Below are 20,326 nucleotides of genomic sequence, written 5' to 3'. Positions count from 1 at the left end.
ATGGTCTCTGGAGGCTCCAAAGGGACGCTTCAGCTCAGGACCGTGGGGTGAAAGGGCCCAGACGCATACAGACAAGACTTCATGGAGCCCTAAGGAAGGCAGCGCGCTGCTCTACCCCGGCCGTCAGAATGGGCAGCCTGCCCAGCTGCCAGGGGGGAAACATGCAGTGCGCATGCGTTGTCTCCTACCGCTGCCGCGAACGGCGCTTGCAAGTCAGCGGCGTCCTTCCACGCGCCTGCGCTCTGCGAGGCCCCCGGGCAGCACGGGCCGTCGCGCGGAGATGGAGTCTGCGGCGGAGGAGCTGATGCCCCGGCTCCTGCCGGTGGGGGACTGTGACCTCACGGAGGATTTCGACCCCTCGCTGCCCCCGCGGACGCCCCAGGAGTATTTAAAGCGGGTCCAGTAAGTGGGGGAAGGGTCCGCTGGGGCTCCCCTCCAGGGCAGCGCGGCCTGTGAGCCCGCCGGGGCGCGGGGAGCTGAGCCGCGGCCGGGCAGCTCTCGGGCGCTGAGCGAGCTGCGGGGCTGACCCCAGACCCCGCTTGTGGGCCGCCCCGCCCCCTTCCTTGCTCTGTCAGCCTGGGTCTCCTCTGTTTCCAGATCCCGCCTGTGGGTCCGCCCTGGACCTGGGTACGGCCCCTGATCAGACCTTTGCAGACCTAGGCTTGAGCTGTAGCTCTTGTGCACAATCATAGGGGTTGGTCCTGAATGGCACTAGGGCTCCGGCTCAGACCTGCCGGTCCTAGCACCGGGGTCCTGTGAGTCCTAATTGAGCTCAGGTTTACAGTGCAGTGTGGCCTTGATATCCTTAAGAAATAAGTGCTGTTCAGGGAATTGAGAGAGCCAGGTTCTGCGTCTATGCCTAACCCATTTACCAAACCCTTTAGCTGCCTTGTCTCTAACGTCTAAGGATGTTAAACTGTGGTTATCTAACTAATCTTGTAGTCGATACAATTTGCCCTGCTGAACTCAGCATGAGCCGGGATGGTGCAGTTCTTGCTTGCGTTGGTCTGGGACGCTGCACCTCTAAATTTGAAATGTAGAAAGAGCCCAGCCCTGCATCTCTTACTATATTTAAAATGCAGAGCTGCAGCGTGGGTGGCTCCCAGAGATGGCAAGAGCCGGGACTGCTCACTCCTTGCTCGAACCATCTTCTGGAGCTACCCCTGCTGTGGTTCTGCATAGCGGTCCTCATCGACTAGTGGTGTAGTCGGTACAAATTGCTTTGCACAGAATGTTATTTTACCAACTACAACTGCAAATTATAGTGATCTTTACTTATGATTATGATGGAAAGTGGTCTTGTAACTAAAGCACAAAACTGGAAATCAGAAGCCCTGGATTTTTTTTATGGCTGTCTCACACATGGGCTCACTTTAAGCAGTTTTGTATCTGCAGGGGTGGCCCGTGACTATAGGCGGACTCAGCTATTGCCTAGGGCGCCGCCTTCAGTGGGGTGGCTGATGATGACGTCAGTCCATTGACAGCCCTGTAGGCAGGGGCGCCAATCACACATTCCGCCTGGGGCAACAGCTGCCGCAGCCTGCCTCAGGCCGCTCCTGTGTATCTGTAAAATGGGGGCACTTATCAACCATTCGTAGTCTACATTGTAAACTCATAAAACGTTTTAAAACCCTTCCAAATAAATATTTTTGCTTTTAACATTTCTTTCTTTGATAGATTCTCATTGATAACTTAAGAATTGTGCATGTGTTTTGAATTTGGTCAGTATCTCTTCATGAAAACTCAACCTGTGACTGTTTCTGGTTTTACAGGATACAGCTCAGGGATTTCAAATATAACCTTTTATTTCTGTTTGAAGGATTGAAGCAGCACAATGTCCAGATGTTGTTGTGGCACAGATAGACCCCAAAAAGTTGAGAAAGAAGCAGACAGTAAACATTGCAGTAAGTATCGTGTGTGTATATATTCTAAAGCTTTTTTTAGAAAAACAGATAGTTAAACGAAAAAAGCTTTTGATTTCATATTAAAATGTTTGTCTCTTAACATTTTTGGATACTTGGTGTATGCATTAGATATGTCCTAGAGCAGTGGTTCCCAAACTTTTTAGCATCATGCCCCCTTTTTGATTTTTGAGGAACCTTCACTCCCCCTCCAAAAATAGCAGCAAAACTTGTTGGGGGGGCGGGGGAAGGAACTGATAGGGGATGAGAAACAAAAATAGCAGCAAAACTTGAGGGGGCCCTCATGCCACCCCTTGAATTTCTTCACCCCCCCCTCCCAGGGGGAGACGCCCCCCCAGTTTGGGAACCATGTCATAGAGTAACTGAATTTAAGCAATCTGTAGAAGTAAATGGAATCTAGTCTTGCAGATCCAGATAAGTGGATCCCAGCCAGAGCCTGCCATTGTTCCCTGTAAGCTAAGTTCTCAGGTGTCCATCCAGGAGAGATTCACATGCCACCCAGCTGGTTAGCAGAGTCCTCACAGTTGGCAGCATGTTTTTCTACTAGTGGCACACATCTGGATGTGCCTTGGAGGTTGAGGAAAATCGTTGATACCCACAACCCAACATAATTTGACTAGAGTATGGGCTCCAGAGGGGCTGAGGATGAGAGCTTTAAAGTGTAGGAGGGGGCTCCAGCTTTGGGGGTGTCAGGACTGTGGCAGGAGGGGCTTAATTTGAGCAGTTTCCTATCAGTGGTGCAGTGGGGGTGCTCAGGCAGGCTTCCTGCCTTTCCTGCCACTTCAGACCATGCTGCAGCTCAGAAGCAGCCAGCAAAAGGTTCCCCACCAATGGGAGTGCAGAACTAGTGTGCGGAGCCCTATGTGCTCTCCCCTCCCCCAGAGCCAGGCCTGTTAGAACCATAGCATCATAGAACACTAGAACTGGAAGGGGCCTTGAGGTCATTGAGTCAAGACCTCTGCCCTTATGGCAGGACCAACCACCATCTAGACCATCCCTGATAGATGTTTATCTAACCTGATCTTAAATATCTCCAGAGATGGAGATTTTACAACTTCCCTAGGCAATTTATTCCACTGTTTAATCACCCTGATGGTTAGGAAGTGTTTCCTAATTTCCAACCTAAACCTCCCTTGTTGCAGTTTAAGCCCATTGTTTCTTGTCCTATCCTCAGGCCAAGGAGAACAATTTTTCTCCCTCCTTTTACCACCCTTTTAGGTACTTGAAAACTGCTATCATGTCCCCCTCTGTCTTTTCTTTTCGAAACTAAACAAGCCCAGTTCTTTCAGTCTACTTCATAGCTCATGTTCTCTAGACCTTTAATCATTCTTGTTGCTCTTCTCTGGACCTTCTCCAGTTTTTGCACATCTTTCTTGAAATGTGCCCAGAACTGGACAAAATACTCCAATTGAGGCCTGATCAGCTCCGAGTAGAGTGGAAGAATAACTTCTCGTATCTTGTTCACAATATTCCTGTTAATGCATCTCAGAATCATGTTTTGTTTTTTTTTAGAACAACGTCAAGCTGTTGACTTGTATTTAGCTTGTGGTCCACTAAGACCCCTGAATTCCTTTCTGCAGTACTCCTTCCTAGACAGTAGCTTCCCATTCTCAGGGCTTGACACCCTATGTAATCTACTCGCCCATGGCAGAAGAGCCAGGTTCGGGCGATCTGCGCATGCGCAGAATGCCAGACAGTGTGGCTGGCGAGCCGAGCTCGTCACAGCTCAGTGAGCTCTGCCCATTCTGTATGTGTGAAACTGATTGTTCCTTCCTACGTGGAGTACTTGCATTTGTGCTTATTAAACTTCATCCTGTTTACCTCGGACCATTTCTCCAGTATGTCCTGATCATTTTGAATGATGACCCTGTCCTCCAAATCAGTTGCTACCCTTCCCAGCTTGGTAATATCTGCAAACTTAATAAGCATACTCTCTATGCCAATATCTAAATAGCTAACGAAGATATTGAACAGAACCAGCCTTAAAACAGACTCCTGCGGAACCCCACTTGTTATGCCGTTCCAGCATGATTGTGAGCTGTTAACTATTCTCAGAGAGTAGTTATTATCCAGCCAGTTGTGCACCCACCTTATAGTAGCCACATCTAAGCTGTATTTGCTTAGTTTTTTTATAAGATCATACAAGACCGTATCAAATGCCTTACTAAAGTCTAGGTATACCACATCCACCGCTTCTCCCTTATCCACAAGACTTGTTATACTATCAAAGAAAGCTATCAGATTGTTTTTGCATGATTTGTTCTTTACAAATTCATGCTGGCTGTTTACCTGTCACCTTATTTTCTTGCAGATGTTTGCAAAAGTTGCTGGCTGCTTCTAGGGCAGTGGTCTCCAATCTTTTTACACCCAAGATCACTTTTTAAATGACAGAACAAGCCAAGATCTACCGCCCCATCCTTCCCTCAAGACCCCACCCCTTCCTTGAAGTCCCACCCCTTCCTTGAAGCCCCACCCTCTCTGTTCTCTTTCTCTCCATCACTTGCTTTCCCCAACCCTTATACTGTTGCTTTTTTTTTTTCAATTCTTCTGTAGGAAGAGGTTTTTCCAACATTTAACCTGTCTAGACTTGGCCAAATATAAGAAAAACCCCTTCTTTTGGAAGCCCCCTTATTCCTCGTGGAAAGAGGAATACAGGGGTTACTGAAAGAGCATGTTTGCTCTTCCACTAAGAAAGTGGAAGAACAAACACATCCCTGGATGCAGAAGAATTTTTCTGGGATATCTCTGGAATCCTGGAAAAACTGCTGCAGTCTAGGTGTGCCCTTGCTGGGTTGAGACAGGATGTGTAGGCTCTGGGGTGGGAATGAGGGATTGGGGTGTGGGAAGGGATGAGAGGTGCAAGCTCTGAGAGGAAATCTGGATGCAGGAAGAGGTGGAAAAGGGCACGCTGGCTCGGGGAGGAGGCTCCAGGCTGGGCAGTGTTGGGGTCAGATGGAGGGTTGCGGTACTAAGCAAGCCACAGGCTTGTGGATGTGAGGGTACAGAAATTTGGGTTAGTGTATGTGAGGGGCTCAGGGCAAGGGGTTCCAGTGTATGATAGGCTCAGATCTAGGGTCTGGGGGAAAGAGGGGTTCAGGAGTGTTATGATGCTGTGGCCAGATGGGGGCTTGGCCCCAATAGGGGGTTTGTTGGCCAGGCTTCATTTTTAAATAAAATACTATTTCAAACGCAAAGTTTCTGCATTGTCTTTATTTATGAGAAGGCTGGGGAACCTGTTTTGAGTAAGAGGTCACTGACCCACAGAGAAGTCAGTTGGTGCCACATAAGTGAGATGCAAAAAAATAACTCCTCCAAAACACCCCAAGCCTCACTAATGTGGCCCTAACTGTGCTGGTGGGAGCAGGGGACATGGTACTGGGGAAAGGTGCTAGTGGGTGCTGAGGCAGAGGACAGGGTGCCAGTGGAGACAGGGTTCTGCGGCTGGGGGCAGAAGAGAAGGGACAGGGTGCCGGGAAGGCAGAGGACAGGGTTCTGCAGCAGGGGACAGGGTGCCAGTGGGGGAAAGGGGACAGGAGATGGGGGAGGAGAGGGTAGGGGACAGGGTGCCCTGCACCCGCCTCCTCCCAGGACTCCCTTCTCCTCTTCCTCCCTTCCCCTACCCCCCGCAGAGGAGGGAAGCCCTGTCGCATGCCTCCTGCGGGGCTGGCGCATGCCTTCCACGGATCAGGGAAGCCCCTGTCGCATGCCCCCTCCCGGGCCAACTCCCCTCCCTCCCACAGAGAAGGGAAGTCCCAGCGCATGCCTCTGGGGACTCCCCCGGTAAGCTTCCGTCATGCCACAGACCTGGGGCGAGGAAGCAACCAGTGCATTTCCGGAACTCCCGGAAGTGACGCGCAGCTCAGGACTTCCGTCCACCCAGTGGGAAGCCGCCACCACCTCCATTGTCACTGGAGGTAGGTAGCGGGGCTTCTTGGGGGTGGGGAGAATTGGAGGACCCGGAACGCCTAGCGATCTAGTAGTCGATCGCGATCAACAGGTTGGTGACCATGGTTCTACGGTATAGCGCAGTCTAAGGTGCCACAACAGGCAAGTAGCCTGCCTTAGCACTCCCTCTGGTCACCTGATCACCCTGCAGTAATGATACCCAGTGCCAGACATTCCATGACCCAGTATTGGGTTGCGACCTGTAGTTTGAAAACCACTGCCTTGGTGCTCATAACAAAACTTATTTTGCTCATGGATGGAAAAAAGTTAGAGAGAATGTGGGAGCCTGCGGCTGGCATCCCCCTTCCTCCTGCACCCCAACTCTGCTTCCCCTCCTGTACTCCTGCCCTGGGTCACAACCCCTTTCCCAGATTGTGAATCTCCTCCTACACACCTCTCCCAGAATCCTCTCGTGCACCTATACCCTCTCCCAGATCCTGCATCTCCTCCTGCACCCCAATTCCCTGTCCCAGGTCATAATCCCCTCATTCACCCAAACTCCATCCCAGACTCTGCACTTCCTCTATTAACACAGAGGAATGTAGCCCTTGACCACTTACCAAATTCTTGGAGTTGTCCCTTCCCTCTCCCACCCCCCCAATCAAAAATTATTGCTTAACCCTTCCATACTTCATCCATTTAGGTCAACCAAATAGGATTATTCCCTTCTGTATATGTCCCTACAGGATTATTCACCCTGTCCCCTTCAGAATAGCTCAAAAAATTGACCTTCAAGAATTTCTCTTTGGGAAACTGTTCTGATGTTTTGCTATTGAAAAATGTTTCTCTGGATTCACCTGAAATTTTCATGTGCTCAATTTTACATTGTGATTCTAAGCTGAACAACGTGGGACTCTTCCTTCTTTAGCTCCTTCCACCCTGCTTTTTTCTTTCTTAATGGAGTTGTTTTCAAATACATATAGAAAGATATTGTTTTCTCTTATGATAAGGTTTGAAACTGATTATCTCTCAATGAAATTACCAGTCTTTCAGTTAACTTTGATGGGAGATAGATCAGGCCTTTAAAATGATTGTCTTTTGTTTTACTTTCTAGAGGAGGCATCTTTTTTTTTAATGTATTTATTTTAAAATATTTTTACCTCGCCTCTCTATTATTGAAAAATAAATTATTTAAAAAAATAGTTATTTTAAAATCGAATATAACTAAAATCTGTGTAGATTCTTGCATAGCTTTACTCATCTTATTATTTGAGCCTCTCATAATCATTAATTTTCATCTTCATAACACCTCTGAGATATTAATCAAATACTTAAGAGGTGGCATAGAAGAAAGTGTCCTCTTAGTCTATTTCTTTGATGGATTTTCCTTTTGATCACACAACAGGAAGATAAATATTTTGTTTAAGAGCATGTCTACACTATAAACTTATGTTGACCCAAGGTACTTTGGCATACAGCTGTCACTTGTGTGCCTGCATACTTGGCTTCCTGGTTCAGTGGTGTACCCACTAAATAGAAGTGCTTGTATCAGTGCACAGTGCTGTGCACCATGCATAGTTATCCCACTGTGCAATTCACCACTTTTTTTTTTTTTTTTAAGGAAATTTTGGCAATGCATTATGGACCTGAAACAAATCATGCAAGAGTAATGGGGAGCATGGGATCAACTTCACAGTTCACTACTGTCGCCATCCCATAATATTATACATATCCTTTGCTTTTTCGCTTCTTTTTCAAAATCTCACAAACCTCCATGGCTGTCCTCGCTTTTTGCCATCTTGGACAGAACCTGGACTCTGCACAGCTCTGCGCTATTGTTGTGAGTGTTGTAAGCATAGGGTACACACTCCTGCAGGTTTCCATAGGCAGTGGTGATTGTAGCTGATATCTCACTCTTGAGGTTAACAAAGGCAGAGAGAGGACAGCTGCTGATGATGTCCTGAAGCTACCTGGGCCTGTGTACTGCAATGGTATCTGTGGAAGTTATTACTAAGTGTTAATGTATGGTTCCCTATGGTGGAAGAATAAGGCACTGCCACTAGAAACTTTTGGCAGGGGATTGCACAGTACTACTGAGATTTTCATACAGATCTCTCAGGAAGATTCAAGGGATATCCCTGTGTACATATATAAACTACTCCACATGATCATATTCTTCCCCTGACCCTTGCTATAGAAGGGTGTGAAAAATAGATAGCAACTCCACATCTTTTGGTTGTACCACTAACTCTTCTGTTGTAAATAAATAAATAGTCAGAAGATATGTCCTGCTACTTTAGGAGTGCCATTCCTGTACTTGAAAATTTATCTACATGCTTACTCCTGCATCAGGCTCACTTGTACTTGACTGGCTGGACTGCAGTGGAGTCAGAAACAGATCCTGGCCTGCTGCACAACTGGATCCCCTGATTTCCAGCCCCTTACTCTTCTTCTTCATCATCCTCCACTATCAATCCTTCCTCCTTCTCTCAGTCCCCTGGTATGAACAGCTACTCTGGCTCCTCAGAGGTATCCACGGTGGGGAAGAATGTCTCTGCCAGGTATGGCCTGCATCTCTTTGAAAAAGGGGCAGATCTGCAGCTTGGCACCAGGTCGGTTGTTGGTCCTCCTGGCCTCCTGGTATGCCTGCTATAGCTTTCACATGCCCCTGCTATTGATCCCTTCTTTTGCATTCCTTGAGCAATGTTCTGGTAGATATTAATGTTTCAACAGCTGGTTTGAAGCTGTTTGCGCACGTACCCTTCTCCCCACAGTCTCAGGAAATCCAGAATAGAGTGGTCAGTTTGTGGGGTTATAGGACAGCTACCGAAGGACAGTTAGGATTCCTATAAGTAATGTAGTGTCCACACTTTCACTGTGTCAAACCTAAATACATGGACTGTGGCTCTGTGCCACTTGGGGATGTGATAGTATCTCAGCGTAACAGGATGCTTACATCAGCGGGAGACTAGCAATATAAGATGCTCTGTGTAGACTTAGGCTTGGTCTGCACTACAAAGTTAAGTGTTTATAAAATCAAACTGGAACATGGTCGGGGAAAAATGTGGTTCTTGCAACTATTTTAATTCAGTCTTTTAATATAGATTACAATTCAGATAAAAAAAATTTGAACTCATTGTATCTAGCTGAATTTCCTGCTTCTATGCCTTTTCCAGTGAATCATTCAGAGCTTGTTTAATGTAATAAAATAGGGAGTTGGCTCAGTACTGAACTGTAGAAGTAGTGGATTAGTGAAAATTTTGGGGTTTACTTTTAATCTAGAGAGACATCCTATATTCTTGATAAATTTTCAGGATCCCACCTGCAAGAAGTCTTTACAGAGGCTTTTCATTATCACTTCCTCTAAAAGGCAATTAACTGCAAGTATATAAAACTTTGACCTCAGCCTCCTAGATTATTATTACAAATTCATGTACAGGGAGATCTGCAATGGTAATTCTTCTGATCTGCACTGATGCGTCATATGGTTGGCTGATGCTCTTCCTTAATTACAGGCAGTCCCCGGGTTACGTACAAGATAGGGACTGTAGGTTTGTTCTTAAGTTGAATCTGTATGTAAGTCGGAACTGGCGTCCAGATTCAGCCGCTGCTGAAACTGACCACCAGTTCTGACTTACATACAGAATCAACTTAAGAACCCCAAGCGTCCCCAAGTCAGCTGCTGCTGAAACTGATCAGCAGCTGATTCCAGGAAGCCCGGGGCAGAGCAACTCTGCCTCGAGCTTCCTGTAGTCAGCGCTGGTCAGTTTCAGCAGCGGCTAAATCAGGACGCCTGGGGCAGAGCAGCTCGGGTGCTGCTGGGTTGCTCCAGTAGCGCCGCTCCTCGGCACTACTGGACCAACCCAGCAGCACCCAATCTGCTCTGCCCCAGGCGTCCTGATTCAGCCGCTGCTGAAACTGACCAGCAGCGGCTGAATCAGGACCAGAGCAGCTGGGGTGCTGCTGGGTTGGACCAGTAGCGCCCAGAGCGGCGCTGCGGGACCAACCGGCAGCACCCCAGCTGCTCTGCCACAGGCGTCCGGAGAAAAGCCTAGTCTGCTGGGGGGGGGGGGTACTAGCTGCGCCCCCCCCCCCCCACCCCAGCAGACCAGGAAGACACGGGCGGCGGACCGAGACGCACCGCGGTCCCGCCGCCTGGGTCCTCCGCGGCTTTGCTCCCAGTCTCCCTGGTCTGCTGGAGACCAGCAGACCAGGGAGACGGGGAGCAAAGCCTTTGAGGACACCGGCAGCGGGACAGCCACGGGGCGTCTGGGCTGTCCCGCTGCCGGCTTCCCCCGCGGCTTTGCAAAGCCTCGGGGAAGCCGGCAGCGGAGCAGCCCAGGCGCGTCTGGGGTGCCTCGCTGCCCGAGCCCCCCTCGCAGCTTTGCAAAGCCGCGGGGAAGCCAGCAGCGGAGCAGTCCAGGCGCGCCTGGGCTGCCTCGCTGCCCGAGCCCCCCTCGCAGCTTTGCAAAGCCGCGGGGAAGCCGGCAGCGGAGCAGTCCAGGCGCGCCTGGGCTGCCTCGCTGCCTGAGCCCCCCTCGCAGCTTTGCAAAGCCGCGGGGAGGGGGGGCTCGGGCAGCGAGGCAGCCCAGGCGCGCCTGGACTGCCCCGCTGCCGGCTTCCCCGCGGCTTCGCAAAGCCGCGGGGGGGAGGGGGGCTTTGCTCTGTGTCTTCCTGGTCTGCAGACCAGGGAGACGCAGAGAAAGCCCCAGAGTACACGGGCGGCAGGACCGTGAGGTCCCGCAGTCCGTGTACTCCAGGGCAGCCCCGTTCGTAACTGCGGATCCGACATAAGTCGGATCCGTGTAAGTCGGGGACTGCCTGTAGTAGATCAATTTAGGACCCTAAAACAACATATTTTTGTAGATCAGTCTTTTATTCTGTACAAGTCAGGCTATCCACTCACTTGTGATATGAAGAATATTACAATACGATATACATGTTTAAAATTTTTGTAAAATTTACATTTGTGCGAAATAAGCTATTTACAGCTGCAGAGAGAAAAATAATGACCACTTGCTTTATTTTAGAGGATTTCCCCTATCATTATGAGAAAACAGCACTTTCCCATTAACAGTAAGAAAGTGGGGTTCATCTGTCATTTGGATATCTTCAGCATATTGCTGTTCAAAATACGGCATTTCTTTTGTAAAATGTGCAAATTGGGCTGTTTTGTTTTCTTAGTGTAGAATTTTTTTTTTTCTTCTCTTCCTACTTTCATGTGTTCTTTAAGTGGAAATTCTTAGTTTTAGACTTGATTAGTTTAGGGTTCTGTTTGACTATTTGTTATAAAAAGTTCCTGCTTGTGTTTTCTTAGCTCACAGGATGCCATCCAGCCCCTGAGGGATATTCTCCAACTTTAAAATGGCAGCAGCAACAAGTGTCCCATTTTTCAGCCGTTCGTCAGGTAAAGAATAGAGTGTTCCTGAACTTGTGCATTCTGAATGTGATGGCATCTTGTGTGGTGCTGTTTTTTGTGGAGGAGGTGAAATTTAATTGTAAGATGTAAGACTTAACGTTTTCTGGTAGAACATATTAAATAAAGTAGATGACTGGCTTTGTCTTTGGAAAACGTACTTTTTGTTTGTTTTTTTTGGAAAACCTAATTAATCATTATATTCCAGCACCAAAGAGGTTTTTAGAGAAAAAGGCAATCATACATTTTAGCTCTTTTAAAACAAAGTCTTTGTAAATGGTATCTGTGTATAAAGGATCTCTGTCAGGTAGCTGAGGACAAAGCTTTGGGATTTTTTTTTTGGGGGGGGGTGTAACTAACAAAAATTCACAACATGTAGTATTAGGAATATTTAATTAGTAAACAAAATAAAAACATTTGGATCCCAGTCCAACAACTAGGCTTATGGACAGGTCCTTGCACCTATAGAGTACTTTAGTAGAATCCCATCTGGATAGAATGGTCCATCTGCACAGATCTTATGGTAGCACAGTATCTTAAATCTTTCATACTATGCTTTCAAGTTGTCCTATTTTATAAGAACTAAAAAGGAAATTGAATAGCCTTTTTTTCCTATAGTCCACAGTGGGTAAAATGCAAAAAGTAAAAAAAGTAAACTAGATTTTTATCACAAAGCTTAACATTCCTGTTGTAGCATGTTAAATGCTGGTCTCTCTTACCTCTAACAGATCTAGCATGGTGAGAAGGAAAAGCATTAGTGTTAGTATGCATGAAAAATGTGTAAGAATAATAGTGCAGAAGAATCAGAAGGCTAGCCCTCTGTGCTAGCATTATGCCTATATAAAATATGTCAGCTATTCTCATTTTAACATGGTTCTGGTCTCATTGTACCTGCTTTAAAAACCAAAAGGAAAAACAATCTTTCCTGAAGTAACAATCACTGGATGGAAAATATACTTTACATTTCCAAGGTTTAAACTTCAATCTCCAGAATAATTCCAACACAGGCCAATTTTGGTTTTGACCAAACTGTACATAGGGGATGTTAAAATTATATTAACTAATTGAATAGGCGATGGAATTTCCATCCACTAGTTGATAAGGGCGCTTCCGCTTTGAAATATAGCAAGAGTCCACCCTGCTGTTGCAACATTTCAAAGGCCTGCTGGGGCTCTTGTACATTTCAAAGGTGGAACATCACCACTGCGCCCTCTCCCACGGAGCTGCAGCTGGAGGGCTTTTAAGCCAGCTCCCCCAGGATTCCTCCTCTTTCCCTCCACCCCATGCTGCCTCTTTTCTGATAGAGGCAGCAAGGGTGGGGGAAGCGACTAGTCAACTAGAGTGTCGACTATCCAATAAGCTTTTGCTTATTGGATTAGTCGATTCATTGCTTACATCCCTAATTTTACACATCTTTTTTCAAATATTTTTTTTGATACTGTAAGGGTCCTTGACCCATACAGGATTTGAGAATCTCCTACTCATGATTGTTTTCTTCCTATTGTATTGGTTAGTATTGGTGTTGAAACAAGATTTTGGTTCTTTTAAGGCAGTGTTCTCATCTAGTAAACTGCAGTACTGGTTAAGGCTTATTTCAAAGGCAAGATTATCATACAAGTGATAACACTGCCAGATCCAGTAAAAGGAGAAAGCTGGCTCTCTTAAACATACATGTCAAAACAGAAGCAAGGGCAGTTCTTCAAGAGCTACAAATTCTTTTTTTTTTTTTTTTTTTTAAGATTACTTCAAAAAAAATCTTAAAGGATTAATAGCCCTAAATTTAAGGGTCTAGAGACTATCAAAGCTATGTAAATGAAGGCGTATTTAAAGTAAAATTGTAAGGAGTAGACTATCCAACAACATACTTTCTTCATTATTTCATCTGCCTTTTACAGGTTATAAAGTAGTAAATTCTAGTTTACAACTTGAAGTCCGTTGTTAAAGTAAAAGAAATATGTGACTAATTTGATTAGTTATTTACCATATTTTTATAGTAACATACATTCTTCTTTTTTTTAAAATAAGATCATTATACTTGTATTGATTTTGTTATGGTTACAAAGACCCAATGTAAGTAATTTGGAGATGAAAAGCTACTTTAGCTAGAATAAAATGATTATATTATAAATTGAAATTAGGTTTAATTATTTTCATCCTACAGAGTTTGAACAAACACAGAAATCATTGGAAGGCACAGCATTTGGACAGCAATGTTACAATAGTGAGTGAATTTCCTAATGGATTTTGTTAAATTATTTCATTTACTGTTAAATTGTATTATTGCTGGTAATGGTGGTGCATTAGTGATTGTTAAACTTCAACTCAGGATTACCAGAGTTATAAATTGTTTGAAAATATGTAACTTGTGTAATGAAAATACTGAATTGTATTAATAGTAGCCCATTTTATTTAAACTTTTTTAGCCAAAATCTGATGATGAAGAAGGCTGGAAATTATTTTGTCTGGGTGAAAGGTTATATTCAGAAGCAGCTATTGCAGTGTCTGGTAATGAAAACTTAGGAATTGATTACATAAAGGTAGGTATCTTTCATTAAGAATACTCATGCTCCTTCTTAGTTCTTGACTGTTATATCTCATTAGCAGCTTAAGCAGTGCTGAGGTCAGTGCAGATCCAATCTGAGTCTAAAACTGGCTCTGTGATGAGTTTGCTGCCTACCTCCCTGCTAAGATGAGTGGAAACTTGGTGAAGCCAAGAATCTGATCTTACATAATTTTTAGGTGAATATATGTCTACTACTATAAGTAACTCTTAGGATTATTATTAATTTAAACATGTTAGAGACAATGTTTTGTTCTGTGAGTTTAACAGCATTTTCTGCAGTCTCCACTTTTTGTTGATGGCCAGTTGCAGTTTGTCTACTGTGCAGGTCACTCTACTGGAAACTCTCATATGCTATTCCCTGGGGCAGTGTCTACACTATTACTTTTGCCAGGAGCCCATGCAAATGAAGTGCAGATTAGCCTTTTCTCGCACTTCATTTGCATACTCTTATGTCTGTTTCTGCGCAAAAATAGTCAGTGTGGATGTTTCCTTTTTGTGCAAGATCGGTATATCTCCTCTTTTGAGGCACAAGGATCTTGTACAAAAACCCCTAGTGCAAAAATGGAGTGAAAGAGTGTGCAAATGAAACTTGAGAAAATGCTAATCTGTGCTTCATTTGCATAGACTCTTGCAGCAAAAATCATAGTGTAGATGTAGCCTAAGACTTTTGTTTGTGCTTACTAGTAGGGGTAGCAGCAAAACTGAAACCACAGAGACATCAGGCCTAGGTGTGTACAAAGAGGAAGGAATTAGGATGAGCATGTGTGAACAGAGAATTGGGAGAAGAGGTGGGCTCAGGCATGTTTGTTATTGCTCTTGGACTTGCCCAAAAGGTCTTTGGTAAATATCAGAGAGCCAGAAAACATGTATAAAAATTCAGGACCCAAGAGTCTATGATCCAAAAAATATTTTTTATAAAAATTGCAGTCATAAAGGACAGACTTTATTTTTTTATTTTTTTTAATCTGCGCTCTCCCAGTATTTGCTAACATTTAGATGAATAACTATTTTTTGCTACTTACATTTGCTTTATTTACTCTTGAGGGAATTGTGTGAGAATTTCTCCCCCCACAACCACTCCCACACCCATGGAAATGGGCTACAGTGCTGTTGGCTGCCATTAGGAGGTGCCAGACATGGCAGAGCCCAGCTCACAAATAGAAGACACTGGTGGAAGGAGTGAGGGAGGAAGGGAGAGGAAGAGCTGGAAGGTTCCCAGCACCTCCTGAAGGTAGGAGACAGTGTGCAGGAAATTCCACACAAGCTGGGGACCAGCATCAGGCTATTTCTCTCTCTGAACACCTGGACTCTGGAAGGGCAAGGGGTTCAAATTTCTCTGCAAATTTTGCAGTGGCACACAATTTCCCCAAGAGTAAATAAAGTAGGTGACTGGGATGGGGGGGCCACCCTGCGGGTATGCTCTGGAGGGCAGGAAGTTCAAGTGTCTGGGATAGTGTGCCCCATGGTTGGGCTCTTGAAGGAGAGGTGTGGGTGTCTGGCTCTCCATCTGGGCTCTGAAACAGGATTCAGAGAAACAGGAACTGGGTTGTCATAGGGTTTTATTAATTATCTGCTCCTGTGGGAATTGTATTGTCTGTATTCTTAGACATAGTTACTGATAGTTACTTTGAAATTCATTACCAAAATAATGGAAGTTGACATGATTATATAGTGTTACTTTAACAAGTAAAATATAGGTATGTAAAATTGTATAACATTGTGTGCAGAATTTTTAATTTTTGAAGAATTCCCCCAGGAGTATTTATTACTCTTCCCATTATTAATTGTAACTGACATTTTCAAAATTAATACTTAGTAGACTTCATATTTTTCATTGTAATGGGTTTTCAAAGTGGATTTATGTCCTCGTGTTCAAACTCGGTTTTAATTTACAACGTATAATATAGTTCCACCATGATTTTTCTTTTTCAGATTGGTTTTCCTCCTTTCTTAAGTATTGTTAGCAGAATGAATCAGGTAAGTCTATATTTCTACTTACGAGAATAGAATATTTCTCACTATAAACGTTTATTTTTTTCAATTTTTCCTATTAATTCCATGGCTATCCCATCGTTGAGTGCCATTTGTATTAATACTATAAAACTTGAGGCATTAGTGCAACCTGCCACTAGAATCTTACATGATAAAACTAACAAACCTCTACCCTTCTCACTGTTACTTAAGTCCTTGAATAGAAACAAAAGACAGAACTATGTAGCACTTTAAAGACTAACAAGATGGTTTATTAGGTGATGAGCTTTCGTGGGCCAGACCCAGTTCCTCTGATCAACCATCTTGTTAGTCTTTAAAGTGCTACATAGTTCTGTCTTTTGTTTCAGCTACACCAGACTAACAGGGCTGCATCTCTATCACTATTGAATAGAAGTAGTTCTGTTTGTGTGAATTATTTGTTGTTATTGTTCCTGGTACTGAGGATATATTCTCTTGTTTGTGACTTAAATAATAAAAACCCTACCAAAACAAGATACTCCCCTACCAAAACAAGATACTCTACTGCACTTGTTTTTTCTTCCTAAGGAGAGGATGAGAGAACAAACGCATGACAAATGTGTTTCTTCACATTGCTTACTACACTACTACTGCTTCTTCAGTACTTAACCAAATAATTGTCTGTAGCAATTGTTTGCCATTTGGCCCATTCCTGTGTGGCCTCAAGGGCTTGGTGGGTGAAAAGTCCCATGTCAAAACACATTTGATGCTCCAGTGTAATAAGGTGGGCCACCTCCACATCACTGTTAGTAGAATTTTATCCTGGATGTTACAAGCCACCTGGAGAACAGCATTTGTCAGAATGCCTTGTGGAATTCTGAAAAGTCATGGAAGCCCTGCATATGATGATGACTGGTATAAAAACATATAGAACATATGCATTTTGAGGGAGGGAATCACTTTTACTGCTGTTCACTATCCCAAATAATATCTGGAATAGTGTGTTACATAAGTTAACTATATGTTGTGTATGTGATTATAGCCTCTTAACAGTTTTAAATAGTATCTTTCAATTTCATCGTATGAACCCTTTATCCTGAATTATGAGACTGAATAGAAGTGCTTGAATTATATATCGTGGTCCACTTTGGGCTTCATTCCTCTTCTTTCTATATATTCTCAGTCCTTTCCAATGTCAGCAACAGCTATCCTGAAATTTCCTTTCTCTTTGTATATCAAGTTTCAGACTGAAATAAATGCCTGTCTAGATGCACGAGACCGTGAAAATAAAAAAGTGTCATTTCACTATGGAAAGTGAAGTTGCCCATAAAGAAATATCAGAAAACATCATTAAAAATGAGTGCAATAACTTTTATATAGTCATTCTTCCTTTCAGGTGTGTTTTTTTTCTTTTAAAAGGCAACAGTAACTAGCGTCCTGGAATATCTGATAAACTGGTTTGGAGAGAAAGAGTTTACTTCAGAATTGGTAATTTTTAATTTATTCTATATATCAATAAAGAAGCCCAATGAAGAATTGTATATTTCAGATAAATATCAGGAAACTCATAACAGTAGTAACTTGTCTCACTTGCCTGTAAGTATACCCTGCAGAGCACACAGTTGGTATTAAAACAAACTTTGATACCCGTTTTTCCCCCCAGCTCCTCTCTATCCTGACAATATTTATACAAATGTGTTCTTGGACCAGATATTGGTCTCCACTAGCATTCAATACAATGGCAATGGATAGCAATGGATAGGATCTTTGTTACCAGTTAATTATGGTAAAAATTGATTTGAAAAATGCCAAGCTGTACTATTTGTTTAAATCCATATAGGGTAGATGGCTTTATGCTTTGTTGGCATGCCTTGAAAAGCCTTTGTTGCCTGAAGCCCACTCACTAATTCGGCAATTGGCAAGAAGATGCTCTGAAGTCAGAGTACTAGAGGTAAGTAACAATTTAATATGGGGAAATTCTTACATGTCAGCATACGGTGGGGATGACCTGACAGTATTATTGCAGACTAAGCATTTCATTTTTCATCTATCCAAGTTATTTGATTTAATACAGTGTATAGATAGTACAGGTCTGGCACCTGAATAGTCCCAATGGAGGGAACTTGCTGGACCAGGGAAGGTCAGATATCGGGCTCTCCCGGGGCTCCCCTCCTGGCCACCAGCCAAGCCAGCATGCTGCCCCTAGGTGGTGGCAGGGCTCCACTTCTGGCTGACACCCTGCTCCAGCTTGTTGAGCTCGTTTCCCCTGGCCAGTGGGGCTCCCTGTTCCCACTTGGCATTGGCTTAGTCGGTGTGGGGGAAGGGTTCCCTGCCCCCAGCCAGCAGAGCTCCATTCTGGACTTGCAAGATTCCCTGCCTGGTCCTGCTCTGCCTGGGCTTCCTGCTCCCAGGCCACTGGCTCTCCGGGCAACCTGTGGGCTGAGCTTCCAGCCACTTGGCAACCTCTGTGGCTGGGGTGCTCTGGTTGAGCAACATTGTGGTCCTACTGGACCACAGATGTTGCTCAACCAGTGTCCTGGACCACAGAGGCTGAATCTATAGATTCAAGTGAATGAAAAAGCAAAATATTGAGAATGAACTACTGGATTTTTATGGAACCCAACAAATTGCATAAGAATGGTAGCCCTTTTCTTCAGTTAAGTAATACTAGACACATAATCTAAGACTTCATATTCCTTTGTTGCAGGAGAACAAGAATGAGGAAAAAGTGTCTGCTCTGAATTTGCTAATCTGTTTAGTTAGCAGGTATTGAAAGCTTCATTTTATTAAATAGAATGTAGAGTAATTTATGTAAATATCAAGCACAGAAATCTTAGCTATATGATCAGCTTTAAGGAATTTAGGCTAGGACAATATTTTTGAAAGACTTCTGTGGTATACATTTGCTCAGTTAGAATAACTTCCTTTTAAAAATCATAGTAAAACATACTAATTTCCTCAACGAGATGTGAGTAAAGTTAAAAAAACAAACCTCATGTGAGGCGCATGATCAACAGTGAAACCTTTTGAATAAATCTAAAACTACTTGCAGGAAGCCAGAAATGTTCTGGGAATAAAGACTAGCAGTAAAATATACAGCAAATACATTGTCAGTTACTTAATTGGGAGGAAAAAGAATGTCTTGACTCTGACTAGCTTTTGTCAGTATATTCAAATTGTGCTTCTCTGATAGGTATTTTGATCAACGTGATCTGGCTGACGAGCCTTCCTGATCCCGGGTTGGAGACAGTAAATGTTTTGCATCACTATAAAATAAACACCACTACCAGTGTTAAACAGCCAGGTGCAATGCAGCTCAAAATGTACCTTCTTGGTAGTGAGCTTGAATGGTGTTGAGCAAAAGGCTGATGTCTCATTGAATAATTAATGACCTCAAAAGGGTCAACAGTGAAGTGCCTAACCACTTTCTTTAAGTCTGTTTCTCTACAAAAACTAGTGGTCTTGAAACCAATCTGCAACTTGAGATGTTGTAAGCACCCAAGGGTAGCTGATAGTGGAAAAATTGTTACTGGGCAGTAAGCCCACTTGTTGAAATTGAATTACTCATCTGAATAAAGATTTGTAAGACAAGGTCCCAAGCTTTGTACAAATGAAAGCTTGGCAGCTAGAAAGCTTTCATGAACACTTCTAAAGAATCTGATATTAAAGGGTTTTTGTAAAACTTTATAATAAAAAATTGAAAACTGTATGTGTGTGTGTTGCTAGAGTATTTCTAAAAATGCTTCTGGGCTTCTACTTTTGCTATTTATAACCTGCAACTTTTCAGAACTGATCATGTTAGATATACATAGGGACACTGGGTTTTTTAAAATCTCAATTTAGGTACTGAATTTAAACTATGGGTCGACAGTTTTTGATTGGGGAGGGGCATTCCAGGATTTTGGTAAGTGGTCAAGGGCCACACTTTCTATGGAGGGGCCTGGGACAGAGGTTAGATGTAGAAGGGAGCTCAGAGTAGGGGACTGGGATGCAGGAGAGGGTGTGGCTGAGAGGGAATTGGGGCCAAAGAGGGTTGTGACCTTGGGCAGAGGATTGGGATGCAAGATCAGGGAGCAAGTTGGGAATGGGTGGGGTGCCAGAGGCAGGCTCTGGCGAGAAGAGGCTTACCTAAACAGCTCCCAGACAGCAGCACTCAAGCACACTTCTCTGCCTGCTAGCAGCCCCTGGAGGTGGGGAGGCTTTGCACTGCAGAGAGCAGTCAGCCACTTTGAATGGTGCTGCTCCATGCTGGAGGGGTGGGTGGGCTGGCCACATAAAAGCTTGTCAGATTGGATCTGTCCCAAGGCCGAATCTTGCCTACCCCTTTAAAACAGTACTACAAAACAATATTCCTTACTAGGAAGGGACTCAATTAGCTCAGTATACACTGTAGAGGAGAGGTTCTGGAAATGCTGGATATTAGTTCAGTAATTTCTAAGTGATGCAAAATTGTAATTATACTAATTTTACCGGTAAAATTACATTTACTCATAAGAGCATAATGAGTATTTTGGAGTGAACAAGCTTGTACACCGATTTGAATTGGCTCTAGTATAATCTATTCTAGACATATACTCTCATCTTAATCCT

General features: G+C 44.0%; 1 protein-coding gene across 1 annotated transcript; it reads left to right on the top strand.

The window, feature by feature from the left end:
* The first annotated feature begins 28 nt into the window (after nucleotides 1-28).
* GEMIN2 (gem nuclear organelle associated protein 2) lies at nucleotides 29-19,445 on the top strand. Its single transcript, XM_006117710.4, has 10 exons — nucleotides 29-402; nucleotides 1,820-1,904; nucleotides 11,125-11,214; nucleotides 13,385-13,444; nucleotides 13,647-13,760; nucleotides 15,719-15,763; nucleotides 17,156-17,224; nucleotides 17,577-17,687; nucleotides 18,444-18,502; nucleotides 18,930-19,445. Exons 1-10 carry the CDS (start codon nucleotides 173-175, stop codon nucleotides 18,967-18,969), a joined length of 903 nt encoding a protein of 300 aa, XP_006117772.2. The 5' UTR covers nucleotides 29-172; the 3' UTR covers nucleotides 18,970-19,445.
* The last annotated feature ends 881 nt before the right edge of the window (nucleotides 19,446-20,326 follow it).

Source organism: Pelodiscus sinensis, chromosome 4 (genome assembly GCF_049634645.1).
Source record: "Pelodiscus sinensis isolate JC-2024 chromosome 4, ASM4963464v1, whole genome shotgun sequence".
NCBI classification, from domain to species: Eukaryota; Metazoa; Chordata; order Testudines; family Trionychidae; genus Pelodiscus; species Pelodiscus sinensis.
This window is presented reverse-complemented; position numbering and strand designations above follow the sequence as displayed.

Bases quoted from the DNA above. Each gene is read 5' to 3' on its own strand.
- GEMIN2 (XM_006117710.4), top strand. From the start codon at position 173: ATGCGTTGTCTCCTACCGCTGCCGCGAACGGCGCTTGCAAGTCAGCGG. The intron at 1,905-11,124 runs GTAAGTATCGTG...GTGTTTTCTTAG, and splicing joins AGCAGACAGTAAACATTGCA to CTCACAGGATGCCATCCAGC. The intron at 18,503-18,929 runs GTATTGAAAGCT...CTTCTCTGATAG, and splicing joins CTAATCTGTTTAGTTAGCAG to GTATTTTGATCAACGTGATC.